Genomic DNA, 24,580 nt, shown 5'->3' with positions numbered 1-24,580 from the left:
AGATGGCAAGTCCTCCAAGGTTGTGATCTCAGGATTGCTACCCATGCCACGAGCTAGTGAGGCCAGAACTAGGAAGATTATACAGTTTAATACGTGGCTAAGGAGTTGGTGTAGGAGGGAGGGCATCAGATTTCTGGATCATTGGGCTCTCTTCCAAGGAAGGTGGGACCTGCACAGAACAGATGGTTTGCACCTGAACAGGAGGGGGACTGATATCCTAACAGGAAGGTTTGTTAATGCTGCACAGTGGGGTTTAAACTAGAGTTGCGGGGGGGTGGGAACCAGAGTACCAAAACAGTTAGTGGAGAGGTTGTGGAGGCAGATGTTGGTAAGAGCTCAGACAGAGTTAAGGTTGAGCATGGTGGATCTAGTGAACTGAGCTGTGTATGTATCAAGGCAAGAAGTATGGTAGGAAAGGTGGATAATAGTGCTGAAGATGAGGTAGCTGGATTACAAACAGAGGCAACGTGTAGTGAGGAGAGGCTGCTGATAGGGCAAAATTACAGGCAACAGGATGAGTTGCAATGTAACAGGAGGACATTCGAAAAGGGTGAATACAGGTCTGAAGGTGTTGTATTTGAATGCGTGCAGTGTACAGAATAAGGTAGAAGAACTTGTAGCACAGTTACAGATTGGCAGGTATAATCACTGAATCACAGCTGGAAGATTTTAGCTGGGAGTTTAATGTCCAAGGATGCACATTGGATCGAAAGGGTAGGCGGGAAGGCAGAGGGAGTGGCGTTGCTCCGTTGGTAAAATATGAAATCAAATCATTGGAAAGAGGTGACATAGGGTCAGAAGGTGTTGAATAATTGTGGATAGAGATAAGGAACTGCAGGGGTAAAAATACCCTGATGGGAGTGTGTACAGACCCCCAAACAGTAGTAAGGATGTGGCCTACAAACTACAAAGGGAGATAGAAAACACATACCAAAAGGGCAATATTACAGTCATCATGGGGGGTTTCAATATGCAGGTAGATTGGGAAAATCAGGTTGCAGCTGGGTTACAGGAGGGGGAATTTCTAGATTGCCTGCAAGATGATTTTTTAGAGCAGCTCGTGGTTGAGCCCACCAGGGGATCAGCTTTTCTGAATTGGGTGTTGTGCAATAACCAAAATTGCTTAGAGACTATAAGGTAAAAGAACCCTTCGGGGGGCAAATGATCGTGATATGATCAAATTCACCCTGAAATTTGAGAAGGACAAGCTAAAGTCAGATGTATCAATCTTACAGAAGAGGAAAGGGAATTACAGAGATATGAGAGAGGAGTTGGTCAGAAATGATTGGAAAAGAACACTGGCAGGGTTGATGGCAGAGCAGCAATGGCTGGAACTTTTGGAAGCAAAGGCACAGGATATATACATCCCAAAGAGGAAGATGTAATCTAAAGGCAAGATGACACAACTATGACTAACGAGAAGTCAAAGCCATCATAAAAAGCCAAAGAGAGGGCATATAATAGAGCAAAAATTAGTGGGAAGCTTTCAAATACCAACAGAAGGCAACTAAAATGTCATTAAGAAGGTAAAGATGGAATAGGCTAGCCAGTAATAGTAAAGAAAATACCAAAGATTTCTTCAGATAGATACATAAAGTGTAAAAGAGGGGTGAGAGTGGATATTGGACCACTGGAAAACAATGTTGGATAGGTAGTAATGGGGGATGACGAAATGGCAGATGAACTGAATAAATATTTTGCATCACTGTGGAGAATGCTGGAAGTTCCAGGTGTCGGGTCATGAAGTATGTGTTGATCTTGTGTACTTGGATTTTCAGAAGGCCTTTGACAAGGTGCCACACGTGAGGCTGCTTAACAAACTACGAGACCATGGTATTACAGGAGAGATTCTAGCATGGATAAAGCAGTGGCTGATTGGCAGGGGGCAAAGAGTGGGAATAAAGGGAGCCTTTTCTGGCCTTTTCTGTGGTGTTCCACAGGGGTCTGTGTTGTGACCAATTTTTTTTTTACGTTATATATTAATAATTTGGATGATAGAATTGATGACTTTATTGCAAAGTTTGCAGACAATATGAAGATAGGTGGAGGGGCAGGTAGTTTTGGGGAAGTAGAGTGGCTACAGAAGGACTTAGATTGGAGAATGGCCAAAGAAATGGCAGATGGAATATAGTGTCGGAAAGTGTATGGTCATGCACTTTGGTATAAAAAATGAAAGGGTTGACTATTTTCTAAATGGAGTAAAAAGGTCCAGAATATAAAAGCAAAGATGTAATGTTGATACTTTATAAAGCACTGGTGAGGCCTCACATATTTTGAGCAGATTTGGGCCCATTATCTTAGAAAGGATGTGCTGAAACTGGAGAGGGGTCAAAGGAGGTTTACGAAAATGATTCCAGGATTGAATGGCTTGTCATATGAAGAGCTTTTGATGGCTCTGGGCCTGTATTCACTGGAATTCAGAACAATGAAGGCTGACCTCATTGAAACCTATGGAATGATGAAAGGCCTTGACAGAGTGGATGTGGAGAGGATGTTTCCTGTGGTGGGAATGCCTAAGAGGATACAGCCTCAGAATAGAGGGGCATCCTTTTAGAACAGAGATGAGATGAATGTCTTTAGCCAGAGAGTGGTGAATCTGTGGAATTCTTCGCTATAGGCAGCTGTGGAAGCCAAGTCTTTATGTATATTTAAGGCAGACATTGAAAGATTCTTGATTGATTAGGGCACAAAGGGATACAGGGCAGGAGATTGGGTCTGAGAGGAAAATTGGATGAAATGGTGGAGCAGGCTTGATGGGTCAAATGGCCTAATTCAGCTCCTATATCTTATGGTTAACTTGGTACTGCAATATTCAAATAATAGCTTTCTAATTGGTTAATTCTTATCTATAAATCTGAATGAAATGTTTCCTTATCTCTTTGAGTATAAAATTGCTAAACACAAAGCAGCACATCTTAGTCTTCTTAGTATCTTTAATCTTAGCTTTCTCCTCACTGGTAGACCCCTATCACTGTCTGTTGAACTGTACTCTGTTCTATCAACTCTTAATAAAACAATCATGAAGCAACAAACTTTGCACCTTTTCATGAGTTCTTAAAGAATCATGGATCCTAAACATCAGAATCCAACAATTGGCATAGGCAGCTGAATATTACGGAGTTTAGGACTTGGAACAACTGAAGACAAAGGAGGAATTTTTAGCGCACAACAAAAAGGGTAAGAACTTCCTCTGCTCCCCTGTTGTCTGAGAGGGAAAGGGTTTTTGTTTCGAATATCAGGTGGAAATTAGGATTGAGAACTGCTGTGCTCCTACTTAAAAAGCAAAACAGTTGGGAAAATATTGGTTGCAATCTATTCGGTCATACTTTATTTTGGTCGCTAGTTGATCTATTTTGGTAGCTAGTAAAAATATTGGGTTTATATCTACTTGGCTGTGATCTATTTGGTTGTTGAATCAACCTATTTGGTTGCTGGATCCATCTATTTAGTTACAATCTAGAAATATTTCAGGATCGTATATGAATTAAGAGCAAATCCAACAATGGCCAAAGTCATGAAATTTACTAAGAGCTCTTACCTGCAGAAGTCTGATACAATTAATGAAAAAGTCCAGACTAAAAATACCAACAAAGTTAAGTTTATTAAGAAGGCCTGTGTTAAGATCCAGAAAATGCCTACTACTGATTTAGAGATAAGATAGCATGGTTGGTTTCATTGAATGAATGAGCAATTGAAAGAGTTAATAGACTCATAGAAAAGTACAGCATAGAAACAAGCCCTTCAGCCCATCTAGTCCATGTTGAAACCATTCAAACTGCCCACTCCCATCAACCTGCACCAAGACCATACCCCTACCATCCATGTACCTATTCAAACTTCAATGTTGAAATCGAGCTCGGTTGTACTGGCAGCTCATTCCACACTCTCACAATCCTCTGAGTGAAGAAGTTTCCCCTCATGTTCCCTTTAAACTTTTCACCTTTCACTCTTAATCCATAACCTCTCGTTGCAGTGGAGAAAGACTGGTTTGCATTTACCCTACCTAAACCCTTTTATCAAATTTCCTCTCAATCATCAATACAGTCCTAACCTATACAGTCTTTCCTTCTGTGCACCTCCATTTTTATCTCTCATACGATATGTGGATGCTGTCCTGATTACATCTGAAGCTGCAGACCAGCATGAACACGATGTGCTTTATTTGTTTGGTTATCTATCCTCCAAAGGTCACAAAGCAAATCTAGGCAAGACACAATTGCAACAAGAGGAAGTAATTTACTTGGGACAAAATATTTCAAGTCAAGACAAGTCATGTCAAGTCACTTTTATTGTCATTTCGACCATAACTGCTGGTACAGTGCACAGTAAAAATGAGACGACGTTTTTCAGGACCATGGTGTTACATGACACAGTACAAAAAACTAGACTGAACTACGTAAAAAAAAACAACACAGAGAAAGCTACACTAGACTACAGACCTACACAGGACTGCGTAAGGTGCACAAAAACAGTGCAGACATTACAATAAATAATAAACAGGACTATAGGGCAAGGTGTCAGTCCAGGCTCTGGGTATTGAGGAGTCTGATAGCTTGGGGGAAGAAACTGTTACATAGTCTGGTCGTGAGAGCCCGAACGCTTTGGTGCCTTTTCCCAGACGGCAGGAGGGAGAAGAGATTGTATGAGGGGTGCATGGGGTCCTTCATAATGCTGTTTCCTTTGCGGATGCAGCGTGTGGTGTAAATGTCCGTGATGGCGGGAAGAGAGACCCTGATGATCTTCTCAGCTGACCTCACTATCCGCTGCAGGGTCTTGCGATACGAGATGGTCCAATTTCCGAACCAGGCAGTGATACAGCTGCTCAGGATGCTCTCAATACAACCCCTGTAGAATGTGATGAGGATGGGGGGTGGGAGATGGACTTTCCTCAGCCTTCGCAAAAAGTAGAGATGCTGCTGGGCTTTCTTTGCTATGGAGCTGGTGTTGAGGGACCAGATGAGATTCTCCACCAGGTGAACACCAAGAAATTTGGTGCTCTTTACGATCTCTACCAAGGAGCCGTCGATGTTCAGCGGGGAGTGGTAGCTCTGTGCCCTCCTGAAGTCAACAACCATTTCTTTTGTTCACATTAAGAGACAGGTTGTTGGTTCTGCACCAGTCCGTTAGCCGCTGCACCTCCTCTCTGTAAGCTGACTCGTCGTTCTTGCTGATGAGACCCACCACGGTCGTGTCATCGGCAAACTTGATGATGTGGTTCGAGCTGTGTGTTGCAGCACAGTCGTGGGTCAGCAGTGTGAACAGCAGTGGACTGAGCACGCAGCCCTGGGGAGCCCCTGTGCTCAGTGTGATGGTGTTGGAGATGCTGCTCCCGATCTGGACTGACTGAGGTCTCCCAGTCAGGAAGTCTAGGATCCAGTTGCAGAGGGAGGTGTTCAGGCTCAGTAGGCTCAGCTTTCCAGTCAGTTTCTGAGGAATGATTGTGTTGAATGCTGAACTGAAGTCTATGAACAGCATCCGAACGTATGTGTCTTTTTTGTCCAGGTAGGTTAGGGCCAGGTGGATGGTGATGGCAATGGCGTCATCTGTTGAGCGGTTGGGACGGTACACAAACTGCAGGGGGTCCAGTGAGGGGGGCAGCAGGGTCTTGATATGCCTCATGACGAGCCTCTCAAAACACTTCCCCAGATAAACAGGAAATCAATGAGGATTGTGCAAAAACCATTGAATCAGCAAAGCCTCTTACACCAATTCAGCAACTTTGGTCATTTCTGGGTTTGTGCAATTATGACAGAGCATGGGTCGATTTATATGCTGAAATTGCTCAACCGGTCAACAATCTGCTGATGGGCTATGAATGCTGAGACAACCCTGTGACTTAATGAAGAACAACTGAAAGCATTTCCGACTTTAAAGACATTGTGTACTGCATCTGCATTAGGAATCATTGGTACAGATAGACTATGTATCCTGAATGTCAACAATAAACATGGCTTCATGATGACAGTCTTAACTCAAGAACATAGAGACCAACAACGCCCTGTTGGTTATTACTCTGTTAGGTTAGTTAATGTAGCATTAAAGTGGGATTCATGTTTGCAAGCAGAGCAGGCAACCCATCTGGCAGTCATGGCTGTTCCTAGCATTGTGCTGCATCAAACTTTAAACGTTCAATGTCCACCCTCTGTACACACTTCACTGACTATGAACAGGACCTCTCAGGTAACAGCTACTCAGTGGTCCAAGTGGTCTACCGTTCTTTGGGGCACCTAATATCATCATTCAGCGAGCAAGTCTGGCTACACTGTTACCATCGGACACGGAAGACTATGATGACCATGACTGTGAAAAGACAAAGTATTACAAAGAAGTGCCTTTATTGAACCTGGATCTGATTCTGTACTCTGATTGAGAGAGGAATTGGAATGGCTGGGTGAGCAGTTGTTTCTGAAACTGAAATGCTGGCGTCAGGAAGCATAGCTCCTGGTACCTCTGTGCAATAGGCAAAACTAAAAGCTTTAATAAAGCCTGTAAGCTGGCAGAAGGAAGATCAGCTAATATCTGCACTAATTCTCAATTCTCTATTCACTAATTCTCTTTTGGAGTTATTCATGACTTTGGAAACTTACGGAGACAAAGATGATTTCTTATGACCTTAGGAACCCCAATCAAGAACGACCAACTAGTACAAGAACTTACGGATGTCATACAACTGTGTTCAGAAGTTGGTGTATTAAAATGTAAAAGCTACTCCAAAATGACTACAATGGAAAGGCAGCATAGGAACAAGTAAAAGAGGTACCAAAGGCGTATGCAGTGAATGTGACAACTGGAATTACAGAAACGAATTTGAACTCTGTATCACAAACAAACATACTCGATGTCCAAGCAATGCAAGCTCAATGCTCTTCACAGAATAAAGGTTCCGAATGGAGAGAGGTGGGAGTGAGTATGGAGATATGGCAACAGTCACAGACTGGTAGTCCCAACTATGTTGCTTCCTCATCTGGCACAGCAAATACACACTCTGGGACACATTGGAGTGGAAAAGATGATCAACAGATTCTCCTAATGGTGGTGGAATCCAAAGTCCAGCGCACAAGCTCAATAAACGTTTGAGAGATGCATGACATGCCAGAAAATGAATGCTGGAGCTGTATAGGAGCTACCACAATTAAATGCTCCTGCCGTACGTGGTCCATTTTTGCACTTACAAGTGGACTCTTTACCAAAGTCTCAAGGATACACAAGTATACTATTAATAGTGGACAAGTTTTCAAGAAGTGTGAAAGATTTTCCAGCAAAGGAAAGCCACTACCTCTGCCACGATGAGGCCACATTAAGGTTGGAGAAGTAATAGCTTCCCTTCTTTCCTTTCTATTCCCCATTCTAGTTCATAGAAACATAGAAAATAGGTGCAGGAGTAGGCCATTCGGCCCTTCGAGCCTGCACCGCCATTCAGTATGATCATGGCTGATCATCCAACTCAGAACCTTGTACCTGCTTTCTCTCCATACCCCCTGATCCCTTTAGCCACAAGGGCCATATCTAACTCCCTCTTAAATATAGCCAATGAACCGGCCTCAACTGTTTCCTGTGGCAGAGAATTCCACAGATTCACCACTCTCTGTGTGAAGAAGTTTTTCCTCATCTCGGTCCTAAAAGGCTTCCCCTTTATCCTTAAACTGTGACCCCTTGTTCTGGACTTCCCCAACATTGGGAACAATCTTCCTGCATCTAGCCTGTCCAATCCCTTCAGAATTTTAGATGTTTAAATAAGATCCCCCCCCCCAATCTTCTAAATTCCAGCGAGTATAAGCCTAAAAGTGAAAGTTCCACTTTCACCCCTTTTCCTCCTCTGTCCATCACCTCCCTCTGGTGCCTTTTCTCCTTCCCTTTGTTCTGTGGTTCACTGTCTTCTATTACCCATTACCTCTTCATCCCATTACCTCTTCCACCTATCACCCCCCAGTTTACTTAATTCTTCGTCACCTGGCCTCGCCTATCACCAGCCAGCTTGTACACCTTCCCCTCCCCCACCACGTTAGTTTGGCTCCTGCAGTTTTCCTTTCCAGTTCTGATGAAGGGTCTTGGCCCAAAATACCAACTGTTCATTCCTCTCCATGGATGCAGAGCACTTCGTGTGAATTGCTATAGTGTGCAAGTTTTAGACTATAAGACAGAAGAGCAGAAGTAGGCCATTTGACCCGTTGAGTCTGTTCCACGATTCCATCATGGCTGATTTATCCTCCCTCTCAACCCTATCCTCTTGCCTCCTCCTCCTAGTGTCCTTTAATGCTCTGACCTATCAAGAACTTGTCAACCTCTGCCTTAAATATACTCAGTGACTTGCCTCCATAGCCGTCTGTGGCAATGAATTCTACAGGTTCACTACTACCTAGCTGAAGAAATTCCTCATCATCTCTGTTCTAAATGGACGCTCTTCTATTCCGAGGCTGTGCCCTCTGGTTCTAGGTTCACTCACATTAGAAAAAAAATTTCTCCAAATCCACTCTATCTAGGCCTTTCAATGTTCGATAGGTTTCAGTGAGTTCCCCCCTCATTCTTCTAAGTGAGTACAGGCCCAGAGCCATACATTAACCCTTTTGTTACCAGAATTATTCTCATGAATCTCTTGCACCCTCTCCAATGAAAGCATGTCTGTTCTTAGATATAGGGCTCATAATACTCCACAAATGCAGTCTGGCCAGTGCCTTATAAAGCCTTAGCATTACATCCTTGTTCTTGTATTCTAGTCCTCTTGAAATGAATGCTAACATTGCATTTGCCTTCCTCACCACCAACTCAACCTCCACATTAACCTTTAGGGAATCCTGCACAAGGACTCCTTTTGCACCTCTGATTTTTGAATTTTCTCCCCGTTTAGAAAATAGTCTACGCTTTTACTTCTTCCATTCTATCTGCTTCTTCTGTGCCCATTCTCCCAATTTGTCTTCCTGCAGACTCCCTGCTTCCTCAACACTATGGCCCCTTTGTATCATCCGCAAACTAGGCCGCAAAGCCACCAATTCCATCATCCAAATCATTGACGTACAGCGTGAAAGGAAGCAGTCCCAACACCAACCCCTGTGGAATACCGCTAGTCAGCACAGCCCAACCACAAAAGGCCCACTCTTTGCCTCCTACCTGTTGGCCTATTTTCTATCCATGTTAGTATCTTTCCTGTAATAGCGTGGGCTCTTGTTAAGTGGTCTCATGTGCGTACCTTGTCAAAGGCCTTCTGAAAATTGAAGTAAACAACATCCACCGACTGTCCTTTGTCTGTCTTGCCTGTTACTTCCTCAAAGAATTCCAGCAGAGTTCCCCTTAAGGCAACCACACTGACTATGGCCTATTTTATCATGTGCCTCCAAGTTCCCCAAAACCTCATCCTTAATACGGTAATGGACTCCAACATCTTCCCAGCCACTGAGGTCAGGGTAACTGGTCTATAATTTCCTTTCTTCTGTCCCCCTTCCTGCTTAAGTAGTTAATTGATATTTGCAATTTCCCAGTTCCCTGGAACCATTCTAGAATCTCATGATTCTTGGAAGATCATTACTAATACTTCCGCAATCTCTTCAGCTAACTTTTTCAGGACAATGGGGTACAGTCCACCTTATCCAGGTGACTATCTACCTTCAGCACTTCCAGCTTCCCAAGCACATTCTTCTTAGTAATAGCAACTGCTCACTTCTGCCCCAACACTCTTGAATTTCTGGCATATCGGTAGTGTCTTCCACAGTGAAGACTGACGCAAAATATTTATTAAAATTGCCCGCCACTTCTTTGTACCCCATTATCCACCTCTCCAGCATAATTTTCCAGGGTTCTGATAATCCACTCTCACCTCTCTTTATACTGTATATTTGAAAAAAAACTTTTGATATCCTCTTTTATATTATTGGCGAGCTTTCCTTCATATTTAATCTTTTCTCTCCTGATAACTTTTTAGTGGCCTTTTGTTGTATTTTTTTTTAGAGCTTCCCAATCTTCGAACTTCCCACTGATTTTTACTATATTATATGCCCTCTGTAATGCTTTTACGCTCTATTTGACTTCCCTCGTCAGCCACGGTTTTTTCAATCTCCCTTTATAATATTTCTTCATCTTTGAGATGCATCTATCCTGTGCCTTCTGAACTGCCCCCAGAAACTCCAGCCATTGGTTTTCTGCCGTCATCTCTGCTCGTGCCCCTTCCAATCAACTTTAGCCAGCTCCTCTCTCCTGCCTCTGTAGTTCCATTTCCTCCACTATAATCCTGATAAGATAAAACTTTATTTATTCCAAAGGAAATTATTGTTGCAAGATTGCTCAGAAATATATACCGTACTTTATGCATTAAAATATGCATTAAAAAATAGCGCAAAATGCAGATGTGCAATGAAACCATATATTTATACATCTGACTTAAGCTTTTCCCTCTCAAATTGCAGGGTGAATTCTATCATGTTATGAACACTGCCTTCTAAGGTTTCTTTAACTTAATCTGCCTTATCAATTCTGGTTCATTACACATCATTCAGTGCAGAATTATCTTTCCCCTAGTGGGCTCAACCACAAACTGCTCTAAAATGCCACCTCTACAAATTCAGTCTCTTGTGACTGCACCAAACTGATTTTCCCAATCGATCTGCACTTTGAAATCTCCCGTGACTATTATAACATTGCCCTTTTTACATGCCTTTTGTATTTCCCATTGTAATTTTTATCCCACACCCTGGCTACTGTTTGAAGCTCTGTATGTAACTCCCATCAGGGTCTTTTTACCCTTGCAGTTTCTTAAGGATTCTACATCTTTTCAAGGATTTGATTTCATTTTTTACCAACAGAGCTACCCCACCCTTTGTCTACCTACCCGTCCTTTTGGTACAATTGGACATGAAGCTCCTACCTATAATCTTCTTTCAGCCACAACTCAGTGATGCCACAACATCATACTTGCCAATCTTTAACTGCGCTACAAGATCATCTACCTTTTTCCATTCAAATATAACACCTTCCATCCTGTAATCATCACCCTTTTCGATTTTGCCCCCAAGTTGCACTTAAACTAATCCCACTGACTGCAATTTTGCTCTATCATCTGCCTGTCCTCCCTCAGTCTCACAACACACTGCATCTACTTGTATACCAACTGTCCCATTGCTCTGGTTCCCATCCCCCTGCCAACTTAGTGTAGGTTAGTATTGTTCAGGAGACCAGGTGTCAATGCGAGTCAGCTCAGGACCCAATGGTGAGAAGATAGGAGCTGAAGTTTACTGAGTATAGAGAATTGGAAACTGACTATGCCAATTTTGGAGTAGTCACATCAAGAAATGGTAATGGCATAGATGAGGTTTTTAACTGAAGTATGGACAGAGGAAGTTAATGTCATGATGCCAGAATGTTTGGCTTGCAATGAGTCACAAAGGACACTTGATTGCAAAACACATTGATTCAGACTAAGGAAGGTGGACTTGGTGGCAGATGTATGTAGCAGAGACCAAATATCATTTTAGCATTATAACTGATCAATCCCAGTGGCCACACATTTTAATTTCACGTCCCATTCCCATTCTGATATGTCTATCCATGGCCTCCTCTATTGTCAAAATGAATCCAAACTCAGGTTGGAAGAACAACACCTTATATACCGGCTGGGTAGCCTCCAACCTGATGGCATGAACATTGACTTCTCTAACTTCCGTTAATGCCCCTCCTCCCCTTCTTACCCCATCCCTGACATATTTAGTTGTTTGCCTGTTCTCCATCTCCCTCTGGTGCTCCCCCCACCTTTCTTTCTCCTGAGGCCTCCCGTCCCATGATCCTTTCCCTTCTCCAGCTCTGTATCACTTTCGCCAATCACCTTTCCAGCTCTTAGCTTCATCCCACCTCCTCCGGTCTTCTCCTATCATTTTGCATTCCCCCCTCCCCCCAGTACTTTCAAATCTTTTACTATCTTTCCTTTCGGTTAGTCCTGACGAAGGGCCTCGGCCCGAAACGTCGACAGCGCTTCTCCCTGTAGATGCTGCCTGACCTGCTGTGTTCTACCAGCATTTTGTGTGTGTTAATTGGATGAAATGATGGCTTTATCAAGCAGATTATATGACAAGCTGGAAGCTTGGAACTGGCTTCGCAGAGCTAGTGTGTTATATAACTGAAGGAGGAGTGGAGATGAGGGGTAAGTTGGATAGTTGGCTACATTTGGATGGTTAGAAGATTTCCCACTGACCTGCACTGCAGACAAGAGAAGAGGGTGTGACTCATCATACTTAGAGGCTGCAGAAATGCATTATGCCCATAGAGAATATTACTGTTTTAGTGCAGTTACAGGAAACTTATTGGAGAGACTGAGGTAAGGAGCATAAGAAAGATAAATATTTGGGAGGTACAAACTCATTCGATGGGATTGGGGGCAATTGATAGAGGGAGTTTGCAGTGACAGGAGAATCAAGTGGGGAATATTGATGCCAGCGATTAAAGCGGTGGGGCTCGCAGAGGCCGGAAGGGGGTGTACCTGAGGGAAAGGATGCGTTTATGTTATCAGCATCTTAGTAAGGGGAAAGCTTCAAGAGGGAAGGTTGGAGAGAACAAATAAGAGGAAGTAACTTCAGCAAGAAAAAGTTGTGACCTTACAGCATGCTCCAGGGATAGTGGGTAGCATCAATCGACTTAACAGCAGTCGATGTAATGAATGGTAAATCTGTTGTGAACCGAGCATGCATCAGGTAACGTTAAAAAAGACAGCAATTGAAAACAGAACAGACGAATTACCATAATGGTATATACCAAGGGTGTTACCGTGTAGCAAACCATCAAAGCTGAACGGGTAATTGCACAAATGCACAGCAGTGTAGGTATTGTGAGGAATCAAATTCAAGTGTCACTTTCCCACTTGACTTGAGCCAACTTACAACTAATTTCGGATTACTTAATTATTTTATTTGACAATGGGCTTTCTATTAATGGGTGTGTAAATAGCAAACCTGGGAAATTCCTGAGTTTAAAGTATTGCAGAGGCCTTTTCTAATGTATTTGCTGGTTTTGTGCAGTCTTCCTGCTGGGTGGAAATACGTGGAGCGGGCTTCATCCACGGACCAAGTTCTTCTCACGTTTGCATTGAAACAGCAGAATGTCGATAAGCTGAAGGAAAAGCTGGAGCAATTATCCAACCCAGATTCTTCCCAGTATGGTAATTTGTTGTTCATTTGATGACTTTTGCATTAGTATTGCTGAATGGTTTGGTGACTTTACTCAGCAAGTATTTAATCAATTTAAGTGCTTGGCATAAAATCCGGTGGTTACGTGAGGAAAATCTTTTCAGGCAGAAATCTGTCTGAAAGAATGGCAGATGGAGATTCCTTTATGGTTTTCAACAGGACATTGAATAATTTTTTGAAGATAATATTTACAGAGACATGGGAAAAGGACTGTTGCCCTAATACAAAAGTTAGCACAGACCCTGAACCTCTGCTGGAATAACTGATTCTAAAATAATTAAGAAATTGCTGCCTTGGTTGGATAAAACTTAACAATGTGTATTAAAATAAAAGGTGGAGATTAATCCACTCAAGGGCTTCACAAAGAAAAGAAATAGATGATATAAATGCTTCAGGAATGCAGCTGAGATGGTTAACAAAGGCCTGGGAGTGCTGGTAGAGTTTGTGCTTTACATGTAGAACAAATACAACAATCAGCAAAAATGAGGGATAGCAAATTACATCACTAAAATGGTGCTACAAAGTCTAGACATCATGCTTTAGTGAGTCATATTATGTAATAGAGTATCTGTCTCTGATCACCAAGGAACAAGTGTTTGTAGCAGTGGAGAAAAACTGCAGTTCAATCCTCAGGGTGAGAGATTTGTGTTGTCATGAAAGGCTAGTGAATACAGGAGTACAGGACCAAATTATTTGGAAACAGTTCATCACTCTGTAATCATCACGTGGAATAAGTTTCACTCAGGGGAGCAGAGGCAAAACTTCTAGAATAATTTCAGAAACAATGGGATGCCTGCCGGGGAAGTTCTGGACATAGGGGATGAACCCATTTTGAATAGGTGAATTAGGAATTGAAGTTTTTACAATTTGTGTATTTATAGTCATAGAGCACTACAGCTCAGAAACAGGACCTTTAGCCCAACTAGTCCATGGCAAACTATTGCTCTGCTTAGTTCCATTGACCCAGGCTTGGGTTACAGCCCCTCTTCATGTACTTATCAAACTTCTCTTCAATGTTGTTTCTAGGGTTCTTTTTATATTTCAGATTTCCAACATTTGCTCTATGGCTTTAGTTGTGCCAAATCCAACAAACCAATTTAGAAGAATGTAACGCATCTGATTATATTTCCTCAGAGTAGATTTTTAAAATATTTAGTGACAATTTCTATGCTTTTAGGTGTTTTTTTTTTGTAAAAATAATTCTTTAGACAAATTCACTGCCTTGTTTTCAGGTCAATATCTCTCCCTGGACAAGTTATCCAGATTGGTTCAGCCTTCGGAAGAGACTCTGCAAACTGTTTGGACATGGTTGGGAAACTTTGGCGTGCGGAACTGCTCCGTTGTCCAGACCTTAGATTTCTTGAATTGTGTCATGTCTTCCAGGTAACATCAAAACTGCACCGTGGAATGTTCATTGTCTTCTGAGTGTTAAGTTGTAAGTGACTTCAAGGGTTCTGCTACCAATTGAGAGTTAGGGTATTTTTCCACAAATTGTATTTTAGGATGTAGAATTTTGTAATACATCCAAAAACATTGAATGTAACATAGTGGAATCTTTTTACATTTTAAGTGAATTCCATTTTCCTTTGTTACAACATTTAAGTTTGTTCCACTTGATCAAGTCCCATGCATCTCTTTAGAGATTAACACTGGGCTTTCCTTCATTAAGTTCTGCAGTACCGCATCTAATCGCAAAGATTTAATGTTCTTCAGCGGGACCTTTCACAAGGTTCCACATGGGAGACTAGAACATAAGGTTAGGGCCCATGGGATCCAGGAGTTTGTAAATTAGATCCAAAGTTAATGGCTATTGGAAACAGAAGGAAATGGTAGAGGGTTGTTTTTGTGATTTGGTGTCTGTGGCTGGGAGTGTCCCACAAGGACTGGTACAGGGACCTTTGCGGTTTATAATGATTGATTTGAAGGATGCAGGAGTCACAATTATTAAGTTAAAGGAGGGACCTTGCAGGTGACAATGCAGGTTAAGAAGCTTAATGGATTGCTGACCTTCATTAGTTGGGGCATTGAATACAAAAGCACGTTCCAACTTTATAAGTCACTGGTCCGACCTCAGCTGGAGTCTGTGTGCAGTTCTAGACACCACACCAGAGGAAAGAGGTGATAATGTTGGAAAGGTTGCAGAGGAAATTTACCAGGGTGTTGCCCAGGATGGTGCATTTTATTAATGAGGATTTGTTTTCACTGGAGCAGGTAAGGTTAAAACAGGTCACAATTGAGATGTATAAAATTACGGAGTATAAGTGGGTAGTTTTCAAGAAACTATGAGCCATATCAGAGGTTCAGCTCATTAGAGGATATAGATTTAGGGTAAGGGAGTCAGAGGGGATCTGAGGGGTCCTTTTACTTCCAGAGAGTGATAAGTGTTGCTGGGGAGAGTGGTGGCAACTTATAAGGAGTGTCCAGACAAGTGCTGGAAGATGGGATGACTTGTGGGTCAGCATGTGCACGGTAAGCTGAACGGCCTTTGTCCATGCTGTATGGCTCTGTGACTTTGGTTACTTCCTCAGGTGACAAATCACTGTCAACTGGAACTTGCACTCTTGAAGAGTGGAGCAAGTCGTTATCTGTGGCTTGCAAAAAGGATTTAGGAGATCAGTTTTAGAATGCCAGAGAAAGAGAGAAATAGAAGTATTGCAAAATACTTGGATGTTTTTACTGGACTGTGAACTGCCTCCCGTATTGCATCATTTATCTGGTTTTTTACATGGCAATGCTGATAGTGGTTGTAAGAAAAATTATAAAGGGTAGTTTATGGATTTTAGAATTTTATCAGTTGAAAGGATTACACACAACAGGACCAAGTGTTTCTGATTAAAGATTAATTTGTCACACGAACATCGAAAGGTACAGTGGAAGGATTTAATTTGACAAACGAGTGTCACCACGCCTCTGGCACCGTCATAGCATGCCCACATCTCAGTAATCCTGAGTGTATGTCCTTGGAACGTAGGAGAAAACCGGAGCACCCTGAGGAAACCCACACGGGAGACCATACAAACTCCTTACAGACAGCGGTGGGAATTGACCTTGGATCTTACAGTCACACTGTACAGTGATTGTGCTAAGTTTTATAATGTTCTAACTGATCACATGAAAAGTAAGATCAAGTATTGAAACGATGACCATGAGGAGGAAGTGAAACATACACTCTGATCCAGAATGAGTGGAGAGAGGCTGCAGGCCACTGTGTGGGTGATCCTTCAATTAAAGGGAGCAAGGTAATGCAAGATCAGGATCTTAAATTTGTTCAGTTGGCCAGCAAAGCATGGCAATGATGAATAGAGAAACTAGACCACGGGTTAGCTTATATTTGTGAAGAGTGGCTGTCAAGATTGGCTTTGGGGCAATTGTATTGGCAACTAAAGTAAAGATGGAGCTAAGTATTTTCTGTTTGAACAAAAAAAAACACATTACTTTGGTGAATCACCTGAAAAGGATTCTTCTTAGTTCCTACCTGACAGGAAAAGTCAACCATGTGATACTTTGCTTTGAAAATGCCACAGCTGGCTCTCAAAATAAGGATGCAGACTGGCGACCAGTCCAGTTTGTCTGTGGGATGTGCTGGTCAATAATACAATAGTGGTAACCTGGTAGACAGTGGTAGCTTTGATAAGTTAATATGATTTTGAAAGTAAATATTTTATTTTGAAAAGACAAAATTGATGCTTGACCAAGAATTTTTTAAATAATCCCAACTACTCAATTATTTTGACCATCATAAAAGTATTTTAAAATCAGAATCAGGTTTATTATCACCAGCATGTGATGTGAAATTTGTTAACTTAGCAGCAGCAGTTCAATGCAATACATAATCTAGCAGAGAGAAAAAAAATAAATATAATAATAATAATAAACAAGTCAAATCAATTACAGTATACATCTATTGAATAGATTTTTTTAAAAACATGCAAAAAAACAGAAATACTGTATATTAAAGAAAGTGAGGTAGTGTCCAAAGCTTCAATGTCCATTTAGGAATCGGATGGCAGAGGGCTGGATCACTGAGTGTGTGCCTTCAGGCTTCTGTACCTCCTACCTGATGGTAACAGTGAGACAAGGACATGCTGTGGGTGCTGGAGGTCCTTAATAATGGACGCTGCCTTTCTGAGACACTGCTCCCTGAAGATGTCCTGGGTACTTTGTAGACTAGTACCCAAGATGGAGCTGACTAAATTTACAACCCTCTGGAGCTTCTTTCAGTCTTGTGCAGTAGCCCCTCAATACCAGACAGTGATGCAGCCTGTCAGAATGCTCTCCACGGTACAACTATAGAAGTTTGAGTGTATTTGTTGACATGCCAAATCTCTTCAAACTCCTAATGAAGTATAGTCACTGTCTTGCTTCTTTATAACTGCATTGATATGTTGGGACCAGGTTAGATCCTCAGAGATCTTAACACCCAGGAACTTGAAACTGCTCATTCTCTCCACTTCTGATCCCTCTATGAGGATTGGTATGTGTTCCTTCATCTTACCCTTCCTGAAGTCTACAATCAGCTCTTTCATCTTACTGACGTTGAGTGCCAGGTTGTTGTTGTGACACCATTCCACTAGTTGGCATATCTCACTCCGGTAAGCCCTCTCGTCATCACCTGAGATTCTACCAACAATGGTTGTATCGTCAGCAAATTTATTGATGGTATTTGAGCTATGCCTAGTCACACAGTCATGGGTATATAGAGAGTAGCGCAGTGGGCTAAGCACACACCCCTGAGGTTCACCAGTGTTGACCATCAGCGAGGAGGAGATGTTATCACCAATCTGCACAGATCTTTCGGTTAGGAAGTCAAGGATCCAATTGCAGAGAGAAGTACAGAGGCCCAGGTTCTGCAACTTCTCAGTCAGGATTGTGGGAATGATGGTGTTTAATGCTGAGCTCTAGTCGATGAACAGCATCCTGACATAGGTGTTCGTGTTGTCCAGGTGGTCTAAAGCCATGTGGAGAGCCGTTGAGATTAAAAAATTCCCTAGGCTGCAATAAAAATTAAAATTTAAACAATTGAAGACCCTCCCCAGGAGAATCGGGATTTTGCATTCGAATAATCACAGGCACGGCAGGAAAATGAGTATATGTAGTAGTGCTCATTTTGTAAATGTGAGGCAGGAAGATCAGCTTGCATCTGAGCAGGCTGCTGTGCTTGACTCTCGTTTGGTTCATTTTGAGGGGGCAGTCGGGGTGTTTTATGAACCTAGTTGCTGCCAACAACCTGAAGATATGTTGGTTTTCCCTTTATTAGGTGGTAGGAAACACTGGTCTCACATTCATGGATTGTTACTGTATGAATTTTGACAGCATTGTCTTTTATCCTCTATTTCAGCACTGCTGAAAAACTGTTGATTGGATCAAAGTTTAATCGTTACACAAATGGCCATCAGACCCTGATACGATCTAATTCTAGATATGAAGTCCCTGATGGAGTGGCAGAACATATTGATTTTGGTGAGCAATTATAACAATATCCTCATGGACACTGCACACACAAAGTGCTGGTGGAACACAGCAGGCCAGCCAGCATCTATAAGGAGAAGCACTGTCGATGTTTAGGGCTGAGACCCTTCGAAGGTTTTGAATGTTGTTTGAATTTCCAGCATCTGCAGATTTCCTCATGTTTGCTCCTCATGGACACAGTTTGTGTTAGAACATAGAACAGTACTGCACAGTAATGGCCTTTGTGCCCACGATATTGTACCAAACTGTTAACTTACTCCAAGATCAGTCTAAAGCTTTCCTTCATTTTCTTTCATCCATGTGCCAATCCAAGAGTCTCTTAAATGGCTCTAGAGTGGCACCACCCCTGACAGCACATTCCATGTACCCACCACTCTCTGTAAAATGAAATACCTAGCTCAGATTTTTCCCTTTAATTTATTCCATTATGTAATCTCATATGAGCTATTCCTGACCTGGGGAAAAGGTACTGGCTGTCCACTGTATTTATGCTTCTTATCATCTTATACAACGCTGTCAAGTCACCTTCATCTCTTTCGTTCCAAAGAAAAAAGCCCCAGCTCACTCAAGCTTTCCTCATAAGACATGCTTCTAATCCAGGAAGCATCCTGGTAAATCTCCTCTGCACTCTCTGTAAAGCTTCCACCTCCTTCCTGTAATGAAGCAACCAGAACAGAACAAGTTCTCTAAGTGTGGTCTAACCAGGGTTTATGAAGCTGCAGCGTTACCTTGCAGCTCTTGAACTCAATCCCCCAACTAATGAGGCCGACTCACCATACGCCGTAACAACCCTATGAACGTGCGTGGCAACTTTGAGGGGTCTGTGGGTGTGGACCACAAGATCCTCTGTTCTTCCACACTGCTAAGAATCTTACCATTAACCCTGTTCTCTGCCTTCAACTTCGACCTTCCAAAGTGCATCAGTCCATGTTTTTCCGGACTGAACTCGAAATACCATTTCACAGACCAGCTCTGCGTCCTGTCAATGTCCCAATGTAACCTTCAACAACCTTCTACACCATCCACAACACCACCAACCTGCATGTCGGATGCAAGCTTAGTAACCCACTCTTCCACTTCTTCATCGAGTCATTTATAAAAATCACAAAGAGCTGGGGGCCCAGAACAGATCCCTGAGGAACACAACTGGTCATTGATCTCCAGCAAAGTATGCCCCATCTACTACCACCCTCTGCCATCTGTGGGAAAGACAATTCTGAATCCAGGCAGCCAGGTTTCCTTGGATCCCGACTTCCATTTCTGAATGAGTTTACCTTTGGGAACCTTATCAAGTGCCTTAATAAAATCCATATACATCAAATCCACTGCTCCACCTTCAACCATTTGTTCCGTCACTTCCTCAAAGCATTCAGTCTGACTTACGGGGCACAACATGACCCTCCCAAAACCATACCTAATCAGGCTCTGCTTCTCCAAATGCTGGTAAATTCTGTCTCTTAAGAACCCTCTCCAATAGTTTGCCCACCATTGGTGTAAGACTCACTGGTCTTTTATTCCTGTAACCTTTCTTGCCGCCCTCCGATCCAATAGCACTACTCCGGTTGCCAGTGAAGGGACAGAGATCATTGCCAAAGCCACAGCAATCTCTTGCCTCTCTTCCTGTGGTAACCTGGGGTATTTCCTGTCTGACCCTGGGGACTTGTATATCCTAATGTTTCCCCAGTGTTTCAGCTTATTGGCCTGTTCTGTTTTACACTGCCCTCACGTTCATTCGGGTCCCTCTCATTGGTGAATACTGAAGCAAAGAATTCCTTCTGGATCTCCCTTAACTCCATCAATTCCAGGCACGTTTCCTCTTTTATTCCTGATTGGGCCCAACCTCACTCCAGTAAACCTTCTGTTCTTTACGTTTTTTTTAATTAATTTTTTTGTAAGTTTCTATAATGCAACAACAAAAAAAACAGTAAAAAAAAATAAGAGGTTTATACAGTGCAAAACAAATGTATTAAATGTACAGTTCATAACAGTTAAGGAAAAACACCCATAGCAGAATTGTATAAAATTAGTTACCACCCCACCCTCCCACTACCCAACTCCAAGCCAACCTTACGATATATAGGAAAGTCAATCAGAACTTTTATCACCACAGAGCTGTATTTATAAAAAGAAGGTAGATTGCCTACTACCTGAGCTATAATATGTTTACACATCAAAAAAAACATAAATCTTAACTGAAAGAAGCTAGAAGTAAGGGATCTAAATGCAAAAAAGAGGGATAAACCCTTAATCTAAATGGGAATTATGAAAATATTCAAGAAAAGGTCCCCACACCTTTTGGAACTTTATGTCCGAATTAAAAAGTGAATAATAAATGTTTGTAGTAACATATGTTTTGAAGGCTTTAAGGTTTTTCTTAATCCTACTCAGCAAGGCATTCTCATGTCCCCTTCCAGTCATCCAAAGAGCTCTATATGCCCCTCCCATTGAATCTCCCATCAGTACCACTCCCCTCTTCTTCCCCCCCTTCCCTTCAGATCCACTGAGTCATTCTCAGTGCCAGAGACCTGGTTACTGCAGCTTTCCCCTGCTGGATGACCTCCCCAGCAGTACCCAAAGTGGTATAATTGTTCTTGAGGAGACTGGCCACGGGGGTACTTTGCACTGTCTACCTGCCTGTTCCCTTTTCCTCTCCACACACTCACAGCCTCCTGCAACTTCAGTATTACTCCTTCCTGTACTCCTGTCTATCATTCTTTCTTTGAGTAATTGTTTTAGTTGAACAGATGGTTGTTTTGGTTAGTTGGCTATCTCCTACTTTGATGTAAAGACTGATTGAATCTTACAGTAGCTGTTGAATGTGCAGGGAGATTGTGAAGAAGGGCATCCAATAATTTCTTTTGATAATTAACATTATCTTAGATTTTTCCATTCAAACTCAAACCAAAACAAAAGCTCACTGAAAATATTGGCGAAAGATAAACTAAACCTAGCTGACAGTAAATGTCAATCGTGCAGAATTTATGTTTTCATTCATTTTGCTCTGTAAATGCCATACTGGATTTCAAAATATAGATGCAGACTACCGACTGATCCCGTTTGTGTATGAATGTGCTGCTCATTGATATTTACGAGTTTTAAAACTAAGCTACTGAGAAACCAGCTTTTTTCATTATATTGCATACTCATCCTCTTCATTCAGGAGAGCCACTCTAAAACTCTTCCAGTTATCCATTTACAATGTAATTCTCTCTCAGCCCTCTCCCACGATGGCATTGATGAATTCAAATACTTTTAAATGAAAACTGGTTCCTCAACCATCTTTAAATTCAGTTTCTACAAATCATCAGTCAACTTGCAGACTTTTTTTCAGCTGAATGTTTTGTTGTGCTTTTGGGCGGTGATAACTTCTTCCAACTGGCCTTGGTGCACTCTTAGTTCGTCAAGCTAACCTAGTCCAATCTTGGGTTCCAGTTTCTACTGTTCCACTTGTTTCTTATATTTTATCTTGGTAGTGCTTGCCCATTTAAACAAATCTTCAATTTTTTTTGGTTTTTTATCACAACTATAATCAAAAGGAGCAGTATCTCTGCCTTTCTTAACTTCTTTGAAAGTCTGCTCGTGCACATTTTAAGAATTACATTTTCCATTGACTCATTTGTCTACCAATCAAAAAGAGAATATTACTCCTTATTTTTTTTTTAGCCTGGTCTCATTTTTCCATCATCAACCTAACTCTATTTCTGTATCCAGCATCTTATTTTAATATACATTCTCCAAACATGCTCGTCAACACCCAGTGGATAATCTGCCTGTGGTGTGAACTAGAGGCCAAGACAATTTACTCCAATGTCTCTTCATTTGGCCTCTACTAAAAACCATCTTGCCCACATTCTCTTGCCTGCTCAGCATTGTGTTCACTATTGTCTTTTCCAACAGATCTGTTGCACCAGCAATATATTTTGTTTGTATTTTCCCTTTAGAGTAAAACATAGCAATTTGTAGAAAGGAGATAACAAAACTTGCTTTTCAGAGTGTATATTGTACAATTTTTTGAAGAAAAATATTTATTCGTTGCAGTTGGAGGAGTGCATCGATTCCCTCCTCAAAAATCTGTGATAAGCAAGACAAGGAAAGTTGGCCAGCACAGCGAAGCAACCTTTCACTTGGGTGTGACACCTTCTGTTTTGAGGAAACGCTACAACCTCAGTGCGAGTGATGTTGGGTCTCATGAGAATAACAGCCAAGCAGTGGCTCAGGTAGGGTGTAAAACCGTCACTCAAAGAGGCAACTCTGCCTGCTGCTGAGTCTCAAATATCAGGTTCCGTACAAAAGCTTGCAGCGTTCAAAAAGAAGAAGATGCTGACAGAAAGCAAAAACAGTCTATGGAGGGAGAGAGAAAGAGAGCAAAGATGTGGGTGGAGCAATGTTATGGTATACCTGCTATATGCATTTCTCCAGTGGGAGCTCTGTAAGCGTTCAAGTTTTTTACCACATCCCAGTGGGTTAGTAGGTTAATTGTCCATTCTCAATTGCCCCTGATACGTAGGTGAGGGGATGAATCTGAAGGTGGTTGATGGTGATTTGGGGGAGAATAATGTAGGATTCGTGTAATTGGATCCACGTGGATTTGTGGGGCTGAGGGACCTGTCACCATGCCTTACGACTGCATGCCCTGAGCTGGAACTGTGCAAAACTATTGGTGATGACGGTGGAGGCAGTATGATTTCCTCGGTTACGGAGCGCGGTTGTTGGTGGATGTGGGGCTAGATCAGGAGTTCCCAACTGTTTTTATGCCATTGTCGCCTGCCATTAACCGAGGGGTCCGTGGACCCCGGGTTGGGAACCCGTGGGTCTAGACGTTTTCCATGCAGAGTGGGTCAATGGTAAAAAGGAACCTAGAACCAGATGCAGCAAAACTCCAGTCATCTAAATGTTACACAGTATTATAATAAATGTTCCAGTGAATCCAAATTTTTTTTAAAAATGTGACTATCAGTTTAGAAAGAGTGCAGCAAGAGAGAGCTCAACAAGTTGAAAGGGAGTACAAAGGGTATCAGCTGTTGAGCCACGTGCTGAACCATCGACATTGCCAGATAGCTGAATGAATTATTGTTGTTTCACTGCAATTTCCGTCCATCTCAGTGCAGCGCCCCGGTGACTATTGAGTAAGTTACGGCAGGGATCATTTTGTAATTAGTTTCCTTAATTTTATTTTCTCTGAACTTAATTTTGTTTTCACATTTCTTATTTTTCAGACATGATGCATTTATTTTACTATGAAATAATGATGGTGATCCCTAATAGAAATTGTAGAATTCAGTTAAGTTGATCAGTTGAATATTTCTGCAAATTAACTGGATTTTAACTGATTTATCCTTCAGTTTCTAGAGCAGTATTTTCACCAGTTGGACCTTGTAGAGTTCATGCGATTATTTGGTGGAAACTTTCTCCACCGCACCAGAGTAAATAAGATAATAGGACGCCAAGGAGGTATAAAGGCGGGTTTGGAAGCTAGTCTAGATGTGGAGTATATTATGAGCTCTGGTGCAAACATATCTACCTGGGTCTTCAGTAATGCAGGTAGGTTTTTATTGAATTTCAGACTATTTGCCAAACCATAGTGTTTTCTTCTTGAAATATTATAATCCACTGCTTATTCAAATATTTCCAGACTGGACCAAAACAAACCAGTGGTGGAATTCAGTGGAGCAGGCAGTATCTGTGGTGACAGATGGATAGTGAATTATCTCTCTTTTTCCACAGATGCTGTCTGACCTGCTGAGTTCTTCCAGCATTTTGTTCTTTGTTCCATATCCCAGCATCAACAGAGTCTTGTGTTAGTTCATTCAAAGCAAAATGCTTAGAATTAATGAAGACTTAAAGATGCTTTTTATTCCTGCCCATTACATACTTTAACATGTAGTTAGTCATTCAGATTCAGTGATCGAAAGTTTGTATATATTTGCTGAGTAATTACCAAGGGTAAATCT

The 24,580-nt window shown here is 41.9% G+C and overlaps 1 protein-coding gene across 1 annotated transcript in view; it reads left to right on the top strand.

Annotated features, from left to right (window-relative positions):
- Positions 1 to 24,580, top strand: part of tpp1 (tripeptidyl peptidase I) — a 42,523-nt gene that overhangs the window by 4,404 nt on the left and 13,539 nt on the right. Inside the window, exons 3-7 of the mRNA XM_073039615.1 lie at positions 12,993 to 13,132; positions 14,393 to 14,543; positions 18,499 to 18,620; positions 22,668 to 22,846; positions 23,972 to 24,170. Of these exons, the coding sequence (XP_072895716.1) occupies positions 12,993 to 13,132; positions 14,393 to 14,543; positions 18,499 to 18,620; positions 22,668 to 22,846; positions 23,972 to 24,170 (791 nt within the window). The remainder of the gene's footprint in view (positions 1 to 12,992; positions 13,133 to 14,392; positions 14,544 to 18,498; positions 18,621 to 22,667; positions 22,847 to 23,971; positions 24,171 to 24,580) is intronic.

Source organism: Hemitrygon akajei, chromosome 3 (genome assembly GCF_048418815.1).
Source record: "Hemitrygon akajei chromosome 3, sHemAka1.3, whole genome shotgun sequence".
NCBI classification, from domain to species: Eukaryota; Metazoa; Chordata; class Chondrichthyes; order Myliobatiformes; family Dasyatidae; genus Hemitrygon; species Hemitrygon akajei.
The sequence above is the reverse complement of the archived record's forward strand: the minus strand, read 5'-3'. Positions and strand labels throughout refer to the sequence as shown.